General features: G+C 41.9%; 2 protein-coding genes across 10 annotated transcripts; one reads left to right on the plus strand and one right to left on the minus strand.

The window, feature by feature from the left end:
- Positions 1-678: 678 nt before the first annotated feature.
- Positions 679-14,077, plus strand: LOC112069113 (uncharacterized). 8 transcript variants are annotated; one of them, XM_070438414.1, is made up of 9 exons: positions 679-889; positions 5,827-6,029; positions 6,262-6,360; positions 6,509-6,604; positions 7,119-7,353; positions 7,476-8,331; positions 9,067-9,123; positions 13,515-13,592; positions 13,699-14,077. In XM_070438414.1, the coding sequence occupies exons 1-7, from the start codon at positions 709-711 to the stop codon at positions 9,089-9,091; spliced, it is 1,695 nt and encodes a 564-aa protein (XP_070294515.1). In that variant the 5' UTR covers positions 679-708; the 3' UTR covers positions 9,092-9,123; positions 13,515-13,592; positions 13,699-14,077. The 8 variants fall into 8 exon arrangements, with proteins under 8 accessions (XP_070294515.1, XP_023992168.1, XP_070294517.1 ...); XM_024136403.2 differs by lacking the exons at positions 679-889; positions 9,067-9,123 and adding exons at positions 1,728-2,277; positions 5,422-5,547; XM_024136400.2 differs by lacking the exon at positions 9,067-9,123.
- A 360-nt stretch (positions 14,078-14,437) lies between these two features.
- dhrs4 (dehydrogenase/reductase (SDR family) member 4) lies at positions 14,438-19,839 on the minus strand. Of its 2 annotated transcripts, none has more exons than XM_024136406.2 (9): positions 19,402-19,839; positions 18,984-19,126; positions 18,532-18,709; positions 18,168-18,269; positions 15,827-15,897; positions 15,694-15,745; positions 15,420-15,554; positions 15,212-15,267; positions 14,438-14,971 (listed from the first exon to the last, which is right to left on the minus strand). In XM_024136406.2, exons 2-9 carry the CDS (start codon positions 19,121-19,123, stop codon positions 14,857-14,859), a joined length of 849 nt encoding a protein of 282 aa, XP_023992174.1. In that variant the 5' UTR covers positions 19,124-19,126; positions 19,402-19,839; the 3' UTR covers positions 14,438-14,856. The 2 variants fall into 2 exon arrangements, with proteins under 2 accessions (XP_023992174.1, XP_023992173.1); XM_024136405.2 differs by having other exon boundaries at positions 15,188-15,267.
- Between the last annotated feature and the right edge of the window lie 25 nt (positions 19,840-19,864).

A 19,864-nucleotide genomic window follows, 5' to 3' on the forward strand; every position in this document is an offset into this window, starting at 1 on the left:
AGAGAGAGCGAGTGAGAATTGAAATTGAATTTAATTGAGACAGAGAGAGAGAGAGAGAGAGAGTAACACTGGCCTATATCATTGACTGCGCCATGGCATTCAATCTACAGTTGGAACATTTTTTACATGATATCAGCACAGACTTTTGTTTTAATTTATCAGTGAAGTTAAGATAATCATGAATATTATACCACAGAACAATGAGACAGATATCTCACTGGATGTATAAATATGAAGCCTTGGAGTTTCCACTCATTAGCAAATATGGTAGTGAGAGGAATCCCACTGGCGCGCAGTCGGAGAAGATGGAACGAGATGGATTTTGGCCAACATTCTACAAATGTTCTCATCGATTAAACATTTGATCTCAATACAGTTTTTTCTGTTCCCAAAACTAMWATATCTTATGAAGAGAGTGGACTACGTTTTGTAGACTTTAGCCTTTGCCAAAGTTTTTAAAAATTGCGTTGTTTAGGAACGCAAAGTAGGCGTTCCCTAACGGAAATATGCAGATGTTGGCTAGAACGGGCCAATAGGATCTCGCTAGCTCGTTTTTGGCTCTGCCCACCTCCTTGCTTGTTCTGCCCACTATGACTCATCTGTTCCCATTGGAAACAACAGACTGTGGTCTATCTTGGTTTAGTTATAAAATCTTTGATTATATATTCATTCAAACGTCACATCCAGCAAGTAGAGAAGGCGGGGAAAATGTGGTTTTGGAGAAAGAGATGGCGGAAGCTGATGTGGATCTTGAATCAAGGAGTAGCGTACAGTGCTGAGAATGTTCCTTGTCTTGTAGTACTATGGGTTATTAATGAGGAGAAGCGGATCGGATTACCAATCTTGAACAATCCATTTGAGATATCCAAACTGGTGGAGAAAGTACTGGGTAAATTGAAGGCTGTGAGAATTACGAGAGGCAGGTTTGTTTAGATTTGTTGAATTTCTGAGGATCAGAAGGAACGTGTGTTGCGTCTTACCCGAATTGAGAAGTTTGACGTGTCGTGTGTTTGACGTATCTTCGGAACACGGCACCGCTAAGGGGATAATACCTGGCGTCTCGTGGGAAGTCTGTTACAGAGATGAAAAATATTCCTGGAGTGATTGACGCACGTCGGGTGACGCGTGCGTGTGCGTGTGTGTGTGTGTGTGTGTGTGTGAGAGGGGTCGTTGTCAAGTCTCTATATTTTTTGATATGGAGTCTCTCCCTACTCAAGTGCAGTTGGGGTATATAAACTACAGGGCCGAGCATTTACCTCAAGACCAATGGAGTGTGATCACTGTAAAGCTTTTGAACATGTTTCAGTCAAGTGTTTGCAGAAGGGAGAAGCTGAGATGTGGATTTATTTTTTATTTTGATGAAAATGTAACATGTTGCAATTGTGGTGGGAACCATGAAGCTTCTTTGGAATGCCCGACCAGGGTAGAAGAGAATTTGGCCAAAGTCCGGGTTTCCCAAAGCATTTCATATGCAGCGGCTGTTAAGTGTTCGAATGGTACTCCTAAAGAGTACATGGTGTCATGGTGGTGGATAGGCCTTTTCTGCAGGGGTTGCCTTTCACCAGCAGGACCCATATGTTAAGAAGGTTGACTGTGTGGCCTTCATAGCTATGGTGATTAATGGCACTACCAAGGTGGAGAGGAAATTCCAGAAAATAGATATCATTGTGGATGCGGCAGAGCGGTTCCCGGGACTGAACTGAAAGACTTCTCGGCGGAGGAGTTGCATGGAGTATTGTCACCAGCCATATCACCCTCTCGGGTCCTAGAGCCTGAGAAGGGAAATATGGAGATTTGAAGGAAGGAAGTGGGAGTTTTAGGGCTCTATTTCACTTTCTTAGAGTAACTGGACTAATGAGGAGAATTTAATGGAGTTAGGCCATGACTAGTCTCACACTCCAGTACAGTAGGTGGCGATGTATGCACCTTGAAAGTTGGATGCGATCTGCCAACCCAATCCTGAAGAAGGGATGACGGAGAACTCAGCGTGTCCTAAAATTAACAAACTCTTATGATCAAAGTCAGTGTAATAGATACAGAATAGCAACCTCGAGAGTTGCATGTTTTCTGTTTGTATCGCTAGATAATCACTTATTGTAACCTTGTCGTTAACTTATCCAGCAATCTCAGAAGAAACGCTTTGTTAGCCTAGCTAGCTACAAAGTTGTCTACAAAGTTGGCTTGGGAAGTGAGCTAAAGCTAGCTAGCCATTCTAGTATAAAAATCGACCTAAATTCGGACGGGACAATATGGCAGCTAAGAAGTCATCTGAAATGGGTAATTACTTTAGTCTATTTAGTTTCCAACAGTTTTCTCTTTGCATTTACAGCTCGTGAGCTAACACTAGGAGAAGCAATCATTAACTGCAAAGAAACAGTAGGTAGCTATTGCGGGTTAGCCAGCACAAAACAAACAACATGATGGTTGCCAATAGCTAGCTACATCAGTACAGTAGCCAAATAGTCTCCTAAAACAATACGGCTAGTCACAGTGTTAGTAAAAGCAAAGTGACATTGACAGTTTCCTAACAGTTTTACAGACAGTCAATACATTCTGGTGTCTTTATCAACCATTATATAATTATAAAGGCTTGTAGAAAATGGTTGCTTACAACTACTTGAATTTGAAGTAAAGTAGGAAGATTAATTACACCCTAACCATCTTAAAGGGAATGTTCACCCAAATCACAAAATATACACATTGGTTCCTTCCTCTTTAAAACAGCACTGTTACCATGGTTACTCCATGGATTTTCAGTATGAGCGAATCCACCCTAAAAAAGACGCAATAGTCTCTAAAAGCCAGAATGTTGAATAAAATGACATTTACACTTACTTTACCGGTTGTACGTGTTGTGCTTTTGGCGGTAGGAGGTGGAGATAGGGTATCCACAGGAAAGTGTTGTTTACTTGACTTTTTGCGTTGCCGATAGGTTCTGTCGCTTGTATTTTCAATCTCTTGACGCATTGCACGTGATGTACAATATGTAAACAATAGTCGATATTAGAGGTCGACCGATTATGATTTTTCAACGCTGATACCGATTATTGGAGGACCAAAAAAAGCCGATACCGATTAATCGGCAGATTTTTATATATATATTTGTAATAATGACAATTACAACAATACTGAATGAACAATTAACACTTTTATTTTAACTTAATATAATACATCAATAAAATCAATTTAGTCTCAAATAAATAATGAAACATGTTCAATTTGGTTTAAATAATCCAAAAGTAAAGTGTTGGAAAAGAAAGTAAAAGTGCAATATGTGCCATGTAAAAAAGCTAACGTTTAAGTTCCTTGCTTAAAACATGAGAACATATGAAAGCTGGTGGTTCCTTTTAAKATGAGTCTTCAATATTCCCAGGTAAGAAGTTTTAGGTTGTAGTTATTATAGGACTATTTCTCTCTATCATTTGTATTTCATATACCTTTGACTATTGGATGTTCTAATAGGTACTTTAGTATTGCCAGCCTAATCTCGGGAGTTGATAGGTTTGAAGTCATAAACAGCGCAATGCTTGAAGCATTGCAAAGAGCTGCTGGCAAACGCAGTAAAGTGCTGTTTGAATGAATGCTTACGAGCCTGCTGCTGCCTACCACCGCTCAGACTGCTCTATCAAATCACAGACTTAATTATAATATAATAACACACAGAAATACGAGCCTTACGTCATTAATATGGTCAAATCCGGAAACTATCATTTCGAAAACAAAATGTTTATTCTTTCAGTGAAACACGGAACCGTTCCGTATTTTATCTAACGGGTGGCAACCCTAAGTCTAAATATTGCTGCTACATTGCACAACCTTCAATGTTATGTCATAATTACGTAAAATTCTGGCAAATTAGTTCGCAATGAGCCAGGCGGCCCAAACTGTTGCATATACCCTGACTCTGCGTGTAATGAACGCAAGCGAAGTGACACAATTTTCCTAGTTTAATATTGCCTGCTAACATGAATTTCTTTTAACTAAATATGCAGGTTTTTAAAAAATATACTTCTGTGTATTGATTTTAAGAAAGGATTGTGCTTTTTTCGCAAATGTGCTTTTGTTAAATCTTCCCCCGTTTGGCGAAGTTGGCTGTCTTTGTTAGGAAGAAATGGTCTTCACACAGTTCGCAACGAGCCAGGCGGCCCAAACTGCTGTATATACACTGACAGAACGCAAGAGTGCGCTTGTTAAATCACCCGTTTGGCGAAGTAGGCTGTGATTCAATGATCAATTAACAGGCACCACATCGATTATATGCAACGCAGGACAAGCTAGATAAACTAGTAATATCATCAACCATGTGTAGTTAACTAGTGATAATGTGAAGATTGATTGTTTTTTATAAGATAAGTTTAATGCTTGCTAGCAGCTTACCATGGCTCCTTGCTGCACTCGCATAACAGGTAGTCCGCCTGCGGAGTGCAATGTAATCGGCCATAATCGGTGTGCAAAAATGCAGYTTACCGATTGTTATGAAAACTTGAAATCGGCCCTATTTAATCGGCCATTCCGATTAATCGGTCGACCTCTAGTCGATATGTCACCAAACCTAGTCGACTGAAGCACGTTTCCTCGCAATCAGCTGGAAGTGTTTGCCATTTGGTATGTGGTTCGGTTAGGCTTGGCCATATTGTGCAAGTGTTTGTCAATTGCATCAGTATTGAAAACAAAAACCGTAAATAAAAACTGATATACAGACCAGTGTACTGAAGGTCGGTTTGATAATATTTCCCTGTGGATATTTTGTATCAGATTACCTCTGACATAGGGACAAAATTGGCAGACTAGGTTATGTATGTGGAATTTAAGTTTGTTCAACATTCTGACTTGTAATGGGACTGTTCGGAATTGCTGAGCCTACATGATAGAGATGAGTGTAACTATTTCACACTCGGATTCTAAAAGAGGATATCGATGGACAATGTCTGGCATGGTTTCCACATGCTAACGTTTTAGCATTTGTGTTACAAATCTCATTCAAGTCATGGGACCAATATTAGCTTCTTTTTTTGTGCATCATGTCCAAATCATCCAAAATTATCTGAAATTGATTGAAGSTCAACAAAGTCACTTATATGATTTAAACATGACGCTCGAAAAAGGCTAACACCCAGTCACTCTTCTAGTACTGAGCGATTAACCGAAATGTCAGTTATTTTTAGTTTTTTAAACTAATTGACTGATTTCGGTTCAATTATTAAAATTGTTTTTTCTTTTTCTGTGAGCTCAATGTGCACATTGCAGTTTCTGTAGAGATAAATCAGATCAAGCCTGAACTGTGCGATGTAGTAGGGAGATGTAGTTTCCAACAGGCCAATATTCTACATAATTACCACGTTTTCTGCATTAAATGAACTACAATGACAATCCCTTGCACACCTACTCCGGTATGTTTCTCTTTTATGCCTGCTATGTTAGGTTAGTGTGGGGCAGACAAGGAGAGAGAAGAGACAGAAGAATGTGCGATCGAGAGAGATAGAGAGCAGTTGCTTCGAGGTATCTTTACCTGGAAATACATGATCTAGGTGATTGATAGTTATAAAGGTATGCCTTATTTACTTTGAAGAACTACTAAAATAGTGATTTTTGTCAGACAGCATAGGCAGCAGCTCTATAGAGATGATGACTTGGAATTAAATAAAGTCTGCAAATAAAACCAATGTAATATACACAACAACTGAAATATGAATGTGAATAAGTAATAGGCAGTAATGGGATGTCACTACTGTCGTGGGACTTTTATTTAAAGATTATTTTATCAAACCAACTGACCTCAAAAGGCACTATTCGCTCAGCGTTACTCTCCTCTCTCTATCCCCTCAGACATCTTCCTTTCCTTCTCCTCCCTACGCCTCCTGGCCCCTCCCATCCGGCTGGTCTCTGCTGCCATGTGGAAGGTGATGAAGCAACGCGATGTGATGCATTATGGGATGCTGGAGGAGTTTGTGACATCCTGCTGTGAGACTGTCCCTGGCCTGCTCACATCTAGACACCAGGCCAAGCTGGCTCTGGGGCTGAGATCACGGGTGTGTGTGTGTGTGTGGAGGATGATATTGTTGACCCATGGCCATAAGTCTTTGGACAGTGAATGGGTTGCATTCATTTGGCACCAAATGGTTGAAAACCTGAACTTGTCCGATAAGAAAAGCTCAATTTTGTTTTCCGTTGTTATGTTGCGACTTAATGAAAATTACCCTGTATGTGCTTCCACTGTCAGACTGTTCAGTCCTTAATTATCATGTCTCTGGTCATTTGTAGCTGATCTTAGAGCTGTGCAATGGCTCAGACCCACCAGATCCATCGGTTGTCCTTCCCCAGCTGGAAAGGATTCGTGCCCCCACCCCGTCCTCTGCCCTGGTGAGTGACAGTCACTTCTCTGTACTGCAAGACGGGTGTGGTATTTGAATGGTCTTTCATCACTTCACTGCTTTGTACACTAGGAATGATTTTGTGAGAAATACAGTATGTTTGCTGTAAGTGATGTCTTTGCATGCCTATGTTGCAGAAAAAGGATGTGAAGATTGAAACAGCAGTGACCAACCTCCGGGACCTGGTTGAAAGCTTTCTGAAAGACCCCACAGAGAGAGAACTATTCTACAAGGTCAGACTGTGGCTTTGTTTTGTTTGACTCAGCAGCTTTTCGGGGTGGCAGATAGCCTAGCTGTTAAAGAGGCGAGCCAGCAACAGGAGGGCTACCCTGTCGAATCCCGGACCGACCAAAAATATCAGTCAGGAAGTGAGCTGGCCAACCGGAGGGTTACTGGTATCGAATCCTAGATTGCATTGTCTACTGTTGTGCCCTTGAGCAAGGCACTTAATCCTCCACAACAACAGCTCCCCGGGCACCCAGTGTGGCAGCCCCCTGRGCCTCTCCCCCCAAAACACTGTATACATGTGTGTCTTTTAGAGGGGTTGAGTTAAAACAGGAAGTAACATTTTGGTTGGACCTTGTGCGCAACTGAACAATAAAGTTATCTTAATTAGAGACCATTCACTAGCCTCATATGACCATCCTGGTCTCGCAAGCTTACATTCTGTTTCGCTATGGTCGTACGAGGCTACATCCACTYAGGAACTCTCAAATTCTCTGTCCCCCTCTCGTCTACCCCTTACAGGTGGAGTTTCCGTCAGAGTATGGGCCTCAGTTTGACCAGGAGCTGGAGAAACTGCTGTGGGAGTTCCTGCTCAGACTGGACCAGCTTCTCCCAGTGCCCAACCTGGCTCAGACGGTGTCGTGGCTCACTYCTGCCCCTCCTGTCCTGGAGGAGTGTGCGCAGGCTGCCTCCCAACCCCAGCTCCTGAGGACCCTGCTCCAGCACCAGATCTGCCTGGGACACCTGGATTCTGCAGGTGGGTCTACATAGGGCGCGTTCCAGGCCGACTACATTGCAGTCGCCAGCCAGATTTCACAACGCCTGGGATGGATGTTTAACATATCGGCTAACCTCATCTCTTTTGTTACCTCCTATCAGCTTCTCTCCCTCCGTGTATGGGCGACTACCTCCTCTCATCACTGTCTCTCCCTCCCTCTGGAAGAGTGCAGCAAAGCGTCCAATCAAGATCTAAGCCTGCCTCGGTTTCCACCCCAAGCCCTCTGTCTTTAAACCCATTAACTGATTACAGACAGACAAACTTGTCATCGCCCGTKGCACCTGTGATTGGTGGGATTTGCAACGAAGACCTTCCAACCATGGCTTCAGCCAATAAGAGGGCAAGAACTTTCCAGGAAGACGTTATTATCCAATCGGTTTCAAGAGATGTGGAGGAGGACGCTGAGTCAACGGAGAGGTCAAAATATACATGGGTCAAAAGCAGAGAAGAGGAATCCGAAGAGGATGAGGAGATCATGGTCATGAGAAGAGGGAGGAAGAGGAGTGTGAGAGACAGAGGGAGTAAAAGAGTGCTCAGGAGAGGGCGTGGGGGGGGGTTTGTTAGAGATGGGGAGAAGGAGGATACGACGAGCGGTCGAGATGGAGAGACTGAGAGAGACCTTCTTAGGGACTGTTTGGTCCAGTTGGGGATCGCAAACCTCAAGGTTCCGGAAGACCATCGCCTCTATTCTTACATCACATCCTGTCTGCTCAACAAACCCAGGGTGCTCATCCCCCGACTGACTTCAGCAGACATCACTGCTCTTATGAGGTCACAACCTCCTTCCTGCAGCAACGGGACACCAGCAGCAGGGGAAGGGAGCTCTCCATGGGGACAGAACAAGAGGCCAAAGTTGCCGGCGATAACGGCATGTCGGCTTCCTTCGACCTGGCWACGGAAGTTGAGTGACAGGTCATTGACCCTAGATATGGAGCTTCCAGCATCAGCTGACAAAGAGTAAGAGAAATACAGGTGCTGATTTTAACAACCAAGGATACTTTCCTATACTAGCCTGGTTGCCAAATCTGGCTGTGCTTTCTTTAGTAAAATGATGTTGTTCATTCATCGTTCCATACGTTCATCATCTCATGCATGATGGCAAACAACTGTAATTGTTTAAAGCAGCAACAAATCGAGCAATCAGGCTAGTCAAATACCCACTAGTACGACAGTTTTATTTATTTTTATTGCTTTTATGCTATTTTCACAAGTATGTGGTGAATATTCTAAAGGCTTCGTACAAAACTGAACTGTCTACGTTCATTTTGAAGACAACTTTCACCACACAACCATTAAAGGTGCTACCCCTTGAATGTCTCCCCTATGTGGAAGCTAGGTGAATTGCAACAGTACTTGGCTGCTTTCAAAACAAATCCCCCTCCACAGCATCCCATTTTTCCCTTGACATGGCGGAGACTCTCACTTGAACCTTTTACTCTCGGTTTTGGCCCACCAGCTTCAAACAGCTGTAAAAAATATGTTTTGTTATTGAAAATATGTCAGTGATTTAGATGGTACAATGATTCCCTACACTATTCAGTGCTTGTTTTCTCACATAAACTGAAATTGAGCAAACCTTGTAGAATTTTAGCAACCAGGAAATTACAGAGCGTTTTCTACATTGGCCGCTTGACCAGATTTCCACTATATAACAGCCACAAAGTCAAAACAGCTTTCCCATTTTGACAACAGATGCCGCTTCGGGAGAAATCAATAGGCGAATATCACAGCCAATCACAACACTGGCGGGTAAGTAGTACTGAGAAACACTGTCATTCCACTATTACTGCAGATATAATATGGACTTTTTCTGAAATCCAAAATATACATTTACTGTGAAGTACCATGAACATTGCCAAAACACAACACTATGATCTCTTCTCAATTTAGTTATTTTAACTACCAGTTAATCCAATATCAAAAACTGCAAGACACATGTTTCAAAATTGACKTTTGAATGTAATATGCTACAAGTGTGATTGAAGACATCTTTCACGACCGTTGATGAAAAAACCAGATGTATTGTTCAGATATCATTACAACATAGGTGTACAACAGCGCTAATGTCAACAAAATGCATGTTGAGCTTTACTGGCTTGAAGTAGAGGAGCGATTGTCTGCACCATTTCTCGTTTTGTTCGAAATATTCATGTGTTGAACTCCAAACTCTGTCTATTCAATCAACTAACACACAGCTCTGACAAACATTCATATTCCACAAGACATTCAACCAGAGCTCTCTTCACTGTCTAAAGCCAAAACGAACTCAAGGCGATGCCCAGTAGTACTGTATATAGAGCCATGATAGTGTGGAACTCCCTGCCGTCTCTAATCACTCAAGCAAGCTGCAAAATTWGCCTAAAAAAAAAAGAATAAAACTGCACATTGCCTCTGACCTAAATAGCTGGTAGCATCTCCCTTCCGAGCACTTCTGCTGCTTGGGTTAAAGATAAGATGTGCCCTTGTCATTAGGATATCGGGACCTGCTTAGAGAAAGCAATGGTAAGCAAAGCCTCAGAGTAAGGACTTCAGTTTCCTCTATTACGGCAGGGTCGGTATGGGGACTTGTTCTCTTTACACTTTTATATAAATAATATTGGTCTATGTATTAAATCCTGTCATTCATCTGAGTGCAGACGATACGGTTATGTATGCCATTGCACTGACTTGTATCAAGCTATGATAGAGCTGCAATCTGATTTTGTTGCATTACAGAAAGCCCTTGTTGATTTAAAACTTGGACTTAATGCGGGCCAAATGAAATATGGTCTCTAATTCACTGAAATATTTCTGGTCTACATATTCACTCTTTGGATGGTTCTATCTATAAATATCTGGGTGTCTGGATTGATAAATATCTAACGTTTAAAAACAAAAAACGTACAGATGAGCTGAGATTTAAAGGGGCTTTTTAGAAATAGATCGTGCCTCTCCATGAACAGCAGGAAGCATTATTGTACAGTCATCTTCTCTGCCAGTTCTTGACTACGGTGACACCATTTACCAGAATGCAGCAGCCACTACTCTTTAACCATCGAATGCTGTCTACCATAGCGCCCTTCGCTTTATTACAGGTGAGTTTTTTTTTTTTATACTCATCAAAGCATCCGGTGTCAGAAGGTCGGCAGGACCTCACTAAAGTCCCGTAGATCACTTCATTACTCTATCCTTGTTTACAAAGCTCTGCTCCACCCGCTTCTAAAATATCTCACTTCCTAGTTTAAATATGAGATACCAAACCCGTTCGCAGGGTTGGTTAATTCTTTGATGTCCCACTTGTCTCCACAAATGTATTTTTTTGTATTTTACCAAATTTTTCTCAATTTCAATTCTGGTCACGGACGGTTGTGTGAACCTGGGATCGATAGGGCAGTTTAAAACTGTTGTTAAATGAGTTTACTAAGTGTGCAATTTGTTTTAATTGACTATTATAACTTGTTAAAATAGCCTGATGTAATGTGTTGTTTTGATTATATTTTTGTCCTCAGGGCACAATTGCAAATGAGACACTAGTCTCAATTGGGCTCCCCAGAATAAATCCAAGTACTTATTTTAATGTATTTTTTTCTCCATGCTCCGCATGATGATACTCTTCTCACTGACTAGGTGATGTTGTGAGAATCTCTCAGCTTGTTTAAAGAACATTGGTGAGTGACAGAATACCAGGGCCTGCCTGGTAGAGCATAGTATTATTGATGTATGGACAGAATACCATGGCCTGCCTGGTAGAGCATAGTATTATTGATGTATCGACAATACCAGGGCCTGCCTGGTAGAGCATAGTATTATTGATGTATGGAATGTTAGTTCGGCTGAACTATATAAAAGTGTGTTCTTATTTCCATTTAAGTAACTTTGTCCTTTGGTTGATTCCGTGTGCGACTGGTGGACGATACTGGGGTGGAATGAAGGTGGTCATGTAAGACAAGTTGGTGAGGTGGAAACCATTTAAGTTTAAACTTTAGCAGGAGGAGGGAGGAAACTCCACACTATTCAAGGTTGCTGCGTTCACCTCTGTTAACTGACCACGGTGGCTGAGGTGAAAGCCTCAGCGGGAGCCAAGGACCTCAGGTGAAACTCCCATCTGGTTCAGTTTATATGAGCAGGAGCCTAGCGGCTCCATCTGATTCACAGGGATCTTGTTCATTTCATGACCAGGTCCAGGGCCTTGCACAATACCTCAGTTAACCCTTCATGGGCGGTAGACTGTAACACGTTACACTGTACCTCAGATAACCCTTCATGGGCGGTAGACTGTAACACGTTACACTGTACCTCAGATAACCCTTCATGGGCGGTAGACTGTAACACGGCTCAAGGAATGTAGCTCGTTATGAGCAGGGGTGAAGGAAGCGAAGCCTGTATGTCTGATTAGTTTAGTTCATTTTATTTTCTGAGCTGAATGGGGGTGAAGGACATTAGGTGAAGCCCTGTATGATAAAAGTTCTATTCATTCTATGAACTGACGTAAGTGTAACTGTCTTGGATTTTTATGAAAGTTGCATTTTACCTAATGGTAACTAACAAAAGGCCTACAAGTTTAAGAGATTACATGTTACCGTAAGAAACCCATTGCAGGTGGTAACTGTAAAAAGTCTATACTTTACCCCAGGATACCCATTACAAGCGCTCCTATAGAAACAAGGTAGCTTTATTCATGTCAGGGAAATTTAGCAAAAAGTATCAGCCCCTTTTGTTTTTGTGTGTTGCACTTTCATTCAGTAGCATCTGAATCACATGATTATGAAAGTGTATTTTAAATGTATGTAATTCTGTCCTTGTGATGCACTTTTCTGTTAATGTTCTGTATCTTGTTTTGTGTGGACCCCAGGAAGAGTAGCTGCTGCTTTAGTAGTAGCTAATGGGGATCTGAATAAAATACCCCAAAAAATACTACTGTAATCAAATGGAAGAAACAATGTTTAGCAGGCTACTAGTTTGCATCAAGCCTGTCTTGAGAATTTTGGTAATACTTTAGGTTCTCAATGACATCACAGTAAATGTCCTTATTATTCATGCACCTGGGGATAAACCTTTTGGCACGAAAAGGAATCCAAGCCTGACATTCTGTAGGTCTGGATTAATGTCATTGCATACCTCATCCATGGCCTGAAGGAGGGTGGCATGCTCATGGGGATGTGTTCAAAACATTAGAAACACCTGCTATTTTCATGACCGGCTTACCAGGTGAAGCTTTGATCCCTTATTGATGTCAATTCAATCAGTGTGGATGAAGGGGAGGAGGCAGGTTAAAGAAGCATTTTAAAGCCTTGAGACAATTGAGCCATGGATTGTGTGTGTGCCATTCAGAAAATATGTAGGTGCCTTTGACCAGGGTATGGGAGTAGGTGCCAGGTGCACCGGTTTGTGTCAAGAACTGCAACGCTGCTGGGTTTTTCACACTCAACAGTTTTCCATGTGTATCAGGAATGCTTTTGACACATTGTAGTCCATGCCCTGACAAATTGAAGCTGATCTGAGTGCAATAAGGGGTGCAACTCAATATTAGGAAGGTGTTCCTAATGTTTTGTACACTAAGTTTCTCCTTCAAACATACCTTTTCATTATGTAGTTGACAAACCTGTACGTTTACCAAACGGTTAAGTGATTATCAATTAAGAGCAGTCGGATTAAGTAAGAGTAAAATGTATTTTAACATAACAGAATCATATTAAAAGTAGTGTGAACATTGCATTGTGAAAGGAAATTACTTTATATAAACCTGTATTGCAATGTGGAACGTATTTCTAMCTGAAACAGTGTTTGGTAAAATAGTGACCTATGATTGTGTGTTGTACTTAGTCAATTGAAAATGTGCTTAGAGTTTTGATGATCTGTTGAGGTTTGTACTAAGTTGTGACCACATACTTGTGATAATTGCACCGAAGCGACTGAAAAAAAACGAATCAAAAAATGCATAGTGCCGTAACATTGATATTGTAAATGTCCAGTATTAGCAGAAATGTAGGACTTTTACTCATCACTGTTTACACCTCCAGGAACTGTGCATTGATAACTTCTGCATGCATGTACTCACAATTCTATGGTTAAGTGAGTACGTTATGTCAGTGCAGTTATCGTTGCCCAGCCATTACCGTGTTATTCCAAGCCTTACATTTCTCCATCTCGTTTCCATCTAGAAATGTTAACTTCTCCAATAACCGGTGACACAGGATATCATTGGATATTCAGAGGATGAAGCGACAAAGAATTTCAAAGTAAGTAGAGCCTTGGGAAGCAACTTTTATTTTTAACCTTGCTTGCCCTCGTGCGTCTATGGTTCCTGAAACCACTGCAGTCTAATGTGCTCTCTGTCTCCCCCAGGTGTTTGTGAAGCCCTAGTACAGGTCCAAGCACGACACGTACCAACCCTCAGGGAGTTCTTTAAGGTCGGCATGGCCCGACGCCACCTGCTGTCTCACGGCAACGGACACAGATGACACTCAATAATTCACAGGTCTATGGTAAAATAATTTCTAGCCTGGTCTCAGATCTGTTTGTGCTGTCATGCCAATTCATATGGTCTGTTTGCTAGACATGGCAAAATCATTTCCTCATCCACGGTAAGAAAATATTTAATAGTGACTGACTAGCAGAGTTAAGTTTCTTTGTATCTGAATCACTTTGGAATAAGCATTTTTTATTAAAACCTGGGTGACTTTTATTGTGAAGTCAGAATGATTGACATGTCACCAAAACTTCACTACCTGTGTGCTGTAATACTTGTCAGTTCAATTGGCCAACACATTTTATTTTAGGGGTTATAGGAATATATTGACACATTGATAACTGAGGCAACAACTTGCACAAATTGGTTGAGGAGAAAAGAGTTTTGCTAATTAGTTTGACTATAATTATAGAGTTCAATTGTCCCTTTCTAATAACCAGATGCAGGATCTTCAATAAGCAAATAATGAATCAAAGGGAAATTTATGCATCTGCCAAATAATAGTTATTTTTCACAGTCTTAGTGTGAAGAACTACAATTTAATTGTGTATAATAAATGTTGTATTCACTACTTCCCATATCTATATTTATGAAGTCCAATAATCAAACATGTACGACAGCGTTAACCCTTGTTTATTAAGGCAATATAGTTCCTAATGGCTTGAGGGTGGGACAGAGCTAAAACAGATGTTTGGACCCTGCTTGTGAGCTCAAATGCTTACAGTGTGCTGTGACAGTCTTTGAAGTGTAGTAATAATACATTGTGTTAATTTGTTAATAACCCAATGCACAGTATAGAGCCCACTGAAAAACATACCAACAATGTCAGTAATAATCTCAGCAATGGTGTCAACACTGTCCACTTCCTGCCTTAGTGTCCTCATGTCACTAGTCTTAGGTAGATTTACTCTACATTGCAGAGAAATGGAATCCTCTGTCTTACAGTCCATTCCTATATTACAAGCATTGTTTCCTTTGAGTGTCAGTCCGTCAGCGTGACCAGATTCTATTGACACTTTCCAGCCCGACTAGTCTCACAACCTGCAGCTCATTCCTCCAGTCACAGTGATGGTCTCTCCAGTGATGTAGGACGCGTCCTTAGAGCACAGGAAGGCGATCACTCCACCGATCTCCTCTGGCTCCCCAACCCTGGGAGAATACACAAGTAACAAATCAAACAGACCACCATGGTGAACATGCATAAAYACAGCCAAATACAGATATGACGTCAACAACACGTCTTTCAATGTTACACAAGCAAATTCCACCAATTCAGTCACAATGGGTCAGACACATTTGTGGACACACTATATAAAAACAATAACACTTAAAGGGTAAGAATGTACCCTAAACTAAACGATGTACCCTAAGAATGAAGTTGAAGGCAACCTTTTAATGCTAAGCTGCTTCTTGAACTCGTCCACAATGTCTTCGTCCTGCCACAACTGAGAGAGAATAAGAACACAGCAAGATCAAAAACTCCCTTTGTATGAATGATGGGAAAACAACAGCTAAAAGAGTGATAGAAATAGAGGGTAAGCAAAGATGAAAAGAGTAAACCGGTAAAGATGACAATAGAAAGGGAGGGGATCCTCACTGCTTGGCTGAAGCGGGTCTTGATGACGCCGGGGGCCACACAGTTGACCCGGATGTGGCTCTGGGCCAGTTCAGGGGCCAAGGCTCTGGTTAGTCCTAATAGGGCCGTCTTACTCACACTGTAAGGACCCAGGGCCTGGGGGGGATCAAAGGTCATGTTGAACAAATATTTCTTCATACTAATGTAAATTGATCTAATGTAACACTACACAGAAAAACTAATTCTGAGATGATCGACCCGAGAGCCATTCAGAGGGAAAATCGGAGGCGCTTACCTGCATAGGCTGGTAGCCGGCGACAGAGGACACAAACACAACACTCCCGCCCCTGGAAAACACATACATTGTAATTGGTATAGTTCACAAAACACCTTCCTACTTCATTATTTATATCTTCTCTCTCTCTCACCCCCTCTTCTCCATGTGAGGCACCACCAGTTGGGTCATAAGAAAGGCTGCCTTAACATTCACATCCAGGATCTGCGTGGAGGTGAAAAGTACAGCATTAGAGCATGTAAACAAAGCATCTATGTTAAACCAACCAATTAATACTTAAGCATCTATGTGAATGTGTGTAACCTTTATTTAACGAGGCAAGTCAGTTGAACAAATTCTTATTTACAATGACGGCATACACCGGGCCAAACCCGGACGACGCTGGGCCAATTGTGCGCCACCCTATGGGACTCCCAATCACGGCCGGATGTGATACAGCCTGGATTTGGACCAGGTACTGCAGTGAAGTCTCTTGCACTGAGATGCAGTGTCTTAGACCGCTGCGCCACTCGGGAGGCCGACCCGGTTAAACCAACCAATGAATACTTAAGCATCTATGTGAAACCTACATACACCTCAGCCAAATACATTTGAACTCAGTTTTTCAGAATCTGTTTTAGGTCAGTTAAGATCACAACTTTATTGTAATAATGTAGAGTGATTTATTTAAGCTTTTATTTCTTTAATCACATTCCCAGTGGGTCAGAAGTTTACATACACTCAATTAGTATTTGGTAGCATTGCCTTTAAATTGTTTAACTTGGGTAAAACGTTTCAGGTAGCCTTCCACAAGCTTCCCACAATAAATTGGGTGAATTTTGGCCCATTCCTCCTGACAGAGCAGGTGTAACTGAGTCAGGTTTGTAGGCCTCCTTGCTCGCCAAGCTTTTTCAGTTCTGCCCACAAATGTTCTATTTGATTGAGGTCAGGGCTTTGTGATGGCCACTCCAATACCTTGACTTTGTTGTCCTTAAGCAATTTTGCCACTACTTTGGAAGTATGCTTGGGGTCATTGTCCATTTGGAAAACCAATTTGCGACCAAGCTTTAACTTCCTGACTGATGTCTTGATGTTGCTTAAATATATCCACATAATTTTCCCCTCCTCATGATGCCATCAATTTTGTGAAATGCACCAGTCCCTCCTGCAGCAAAGCACCCCCACAACATGATGCTGCCACCCCCGTGCTTCACGGTTGGGATGGTGTTCTTCGGCTTGCAAGCCTCCCCGTTTTTCCTCCAAACATAACGATGGTCATTATGGCCAAACGGTTCTATTTTTGTTTCATCAGACCAGAGGACATTTCTCCAAAAAGTACGATCTTTGTCCCCATGTGCAGTTGCAAACCGTAGTCTGGCTTTTTTATGGCGGTTTTGGAGCAGTGTCGTCTTCCTTGCTGAGCGGCCTTTCAGGTTATGTCGATATAGGACTCATTTTACTGTGGATATAGATAGTTTTGTACCCGTTTCCTGCAGTATCTTCACAAGGTCCTTCACTGTTGTTCTGGGATTGATTTGCACTTTTCGCATCAAAGTACGTTCATCTCTAGGAGACAGAACGTGTCTCTTTCCTGAGATGTATGATGGCTGCGTGGTCCCATGCTGTTTATACTTGCATACTATTGTTTGTACAGATGAACGTGGTACCTTCAGGCGTTTGGAAATTGCTCCCAAAGATGAACCAGACTTGTGGAGGTCTACAATTGTTTTTCTGAGGTCTTGGCTAATTTCTTTTTGATTTTCCCATGATGTCGAAGAATGGAGGCACTGAGTTTGAAGGTAGGCCTTGAAATACATCCACAGGTACACCTCCAATTGACTCAAATTATGTCAATTAGCCTATCAGAAGCTTCTACAGACATTACATAATTTTCTGGAATTTTCCAAGCTGTTTAAAGGCACAGTCAACTTCTGACCCACTGGAATTGTGATACAGTGAATTATAAGTGAAATAATCTGTCTGTAAACAATTGTTGGAAAAATGACTTGTGTCATGCACAAAGTAGATGTCCTAACCAACTTGCCAAAACTATAGTTTGTTAACAAGAAATGTGTGGAGGGGTTGAAAAACGAGTTTTAATGACTCCAACCTAAGTGTATGTAAACTTCCGACTTCAACTGTAWTGTAATGAAACAGCAGGGAGCAGGTCTCGAACCCTCGACCTTCTAGCCCGAGGTCCGGCGCGCTATCGACTGTGCCGCAAAAGCATGCTRGTGCGCCAGAGTCGATTTCCGCGCTTATAAACCCAGGGTCGTTACAGTATGTTAAACCAACCAATGAATACTTATTAATCACATAGTTATTACACAACTTACTGAATACTTCAAATAACTTGTTACATTTAAACTAAGGAACATTTGGTACTGTTAGACATGTAACATATTTCCATTGCATCAAGGCATCAGTATATGGGACAGATTATAGGTCCAGTTGCTTTTCAAAACATTTGTAAGATGCTTGGACGCATAACGCACCTTATCCCAGACTGCTGCTGTGGAGTCCATGATGTTTCCAAAGAAAGGGTTGACTGCTGCGTTCGAGACCAGGATGTCTATACCTCCACAATGTTCCACTGTCTAAACAGAATGGAAAATAATAACACTGACATTCTGTAAGGACATGTGACTGATGGCTGTGCCTGTGACCCTGTGTCAAGAAGTGGAAACTACAGTATCGGTGATGTACTGGAATGTCACTGTGGTGAAGTTGAGTGTGATGGTGGTCACATAATTTGAAGGTGTATAATTTGAATATGATATTGTCACATGTTCATCAACTGATGTCTACTCTGTGTGCACCTGCTAGAGTAGGAGCAAAATGTATTGGCTTTTTCTTTACCATGTTAACCAGTCTTTCTCTGTCTTCACTTTTCCCAACGTTGCAAGTCGTCCCGGTCACTTGTATCTTCTCACTCTGCAGTAGTGCCACGGCCTTGTCCACGTTGGACTGACGTCTGCTGCTCACCACAACGTGAGCCCCTCTCTGACCGAGAGCCTGAGCTGCAGCCAGACCAATTCTGGAAGAGAAGAAGAAGACACAGTCAGTAGGAGAAGGATGATATATAGGGCCCAGAGCTTTCCCTGACTGTGTGGCCTGACCAGGGAAAAACTCTGGCCCCTATTCTCTAGACACTTGTTATGGCTTATAGGCTAACTAGGTGCCCATAGTTTTTCCAGGTCAGGCTAAGCGGTCAGGAAAAACTCATCATAGGACCATAGAGCAGGAGAGCAATTCACTATAAACAAATTAAATATATCCACAGCAAAACAGTAGGCACAGCTATTCCTTACCCATCAGTGGAGGCAGTCACTATGGCAACCTTCCCTGCAAGACTGCTTTGAGACCCGGCAAGACTGCCCCCAGACATCTTTCTTGTTTGACCTGCGACAGGATTGGTCAAAAGGCACCTGCTAACAAAACACCTCAGCATTACCTGGAAAGAGAGAAGGTTTCTCAATGCACACACATACAGTAGACACAAATGCAGGTGCCAACCCAAGTGAACCTTTCAAAACATTATGCCTTAGTTACTAGGTCCCTTAGTTATTGCATTGCTTTATCCATGATGTCTTTATATGCCTCCTTATTGTGGCTATCAGTGTCTAGACCTCGGTTATGAAGAGCAGAAATTAGGTGAAAGTTGAACTGTGCAAGAATACAAGTAGTACAGTGTTATGTTGAATTCAAAATACAATGATATGACCTTACCTTTGCCCTTCTGATCAATAACGGCTACATGTAACACCAATAATCAAGGTTTGGCGTACTGTTGGTTTACAAATTGTAAGCTCAAAGTACCTCTGTGCAAAGTCCTTTACGTCCAGTGACAGAAGACAGGAACAAAAACACGAGTTTACAGACGACGTTTCCGGTACTTTTCCAAAGTAAAAGTCCTATCCTGGGTGTACTGCTTTATTTACAACTGCGTCTATTGATATTGCGCCTGTACTGTCGTCTATACGGCAGCCTGTGCTCCATTCAAACAGAATCCAAAAACCCGCAGCAAAGCAAATAGCATATAACAATTTATTGCGTTTACCATCTACTTACATTAAACGTAATTAGTTGGTTACAGCATCTCTCCTTGCCAGATAAAAATGGCCCAGATTGAACTATCTGTGTATGTGAAAGCACCTTACCCAGAGTCTCCCGAGTGAAGTGCTGAAGGCGG

The sequence above is a fragment of the Salvelinus sp. IW2-2015 genome, unplaced genomic scaffold (assembly GCF_002910315.2).
Source record: "Salvelinus sp. IW2-2015 unplaced genomic scaffold, ASM291031v2 Un_scaffold910, whole genome shotgun sequence".
Lineage (NCBI taxonomy): Eukaryota > Metazoa > Chordata > Actinopteri > Salmoniformes > Salmonidae > Salvelinus > Salvelinus sp. IW2-2015.

Coding starts and splice junctions, on each gene's coding strand:
- dhrs4 (XM_024136405.2), bottom strand. CDS start 19,123: ATGCTGAGGTGTTTTGTTAGCAGGTGCCTTTTGACCAATCCTGTCGCA. Junction 15,268..15,419: donor AGACCCGCTTCAGCCAAGCA/GTGAGGATCCCC, acceptor ATTCTCTCTCAG/TTGTGGCAGGACGAAGACAT. Junction 14,972..15,187: donor CCTTCAACTTCATTCTTAGG/GTACATCGTTTA, acceptor GTATTCTCCCAG/GGTTGGGGAGCCAGAGGAGA.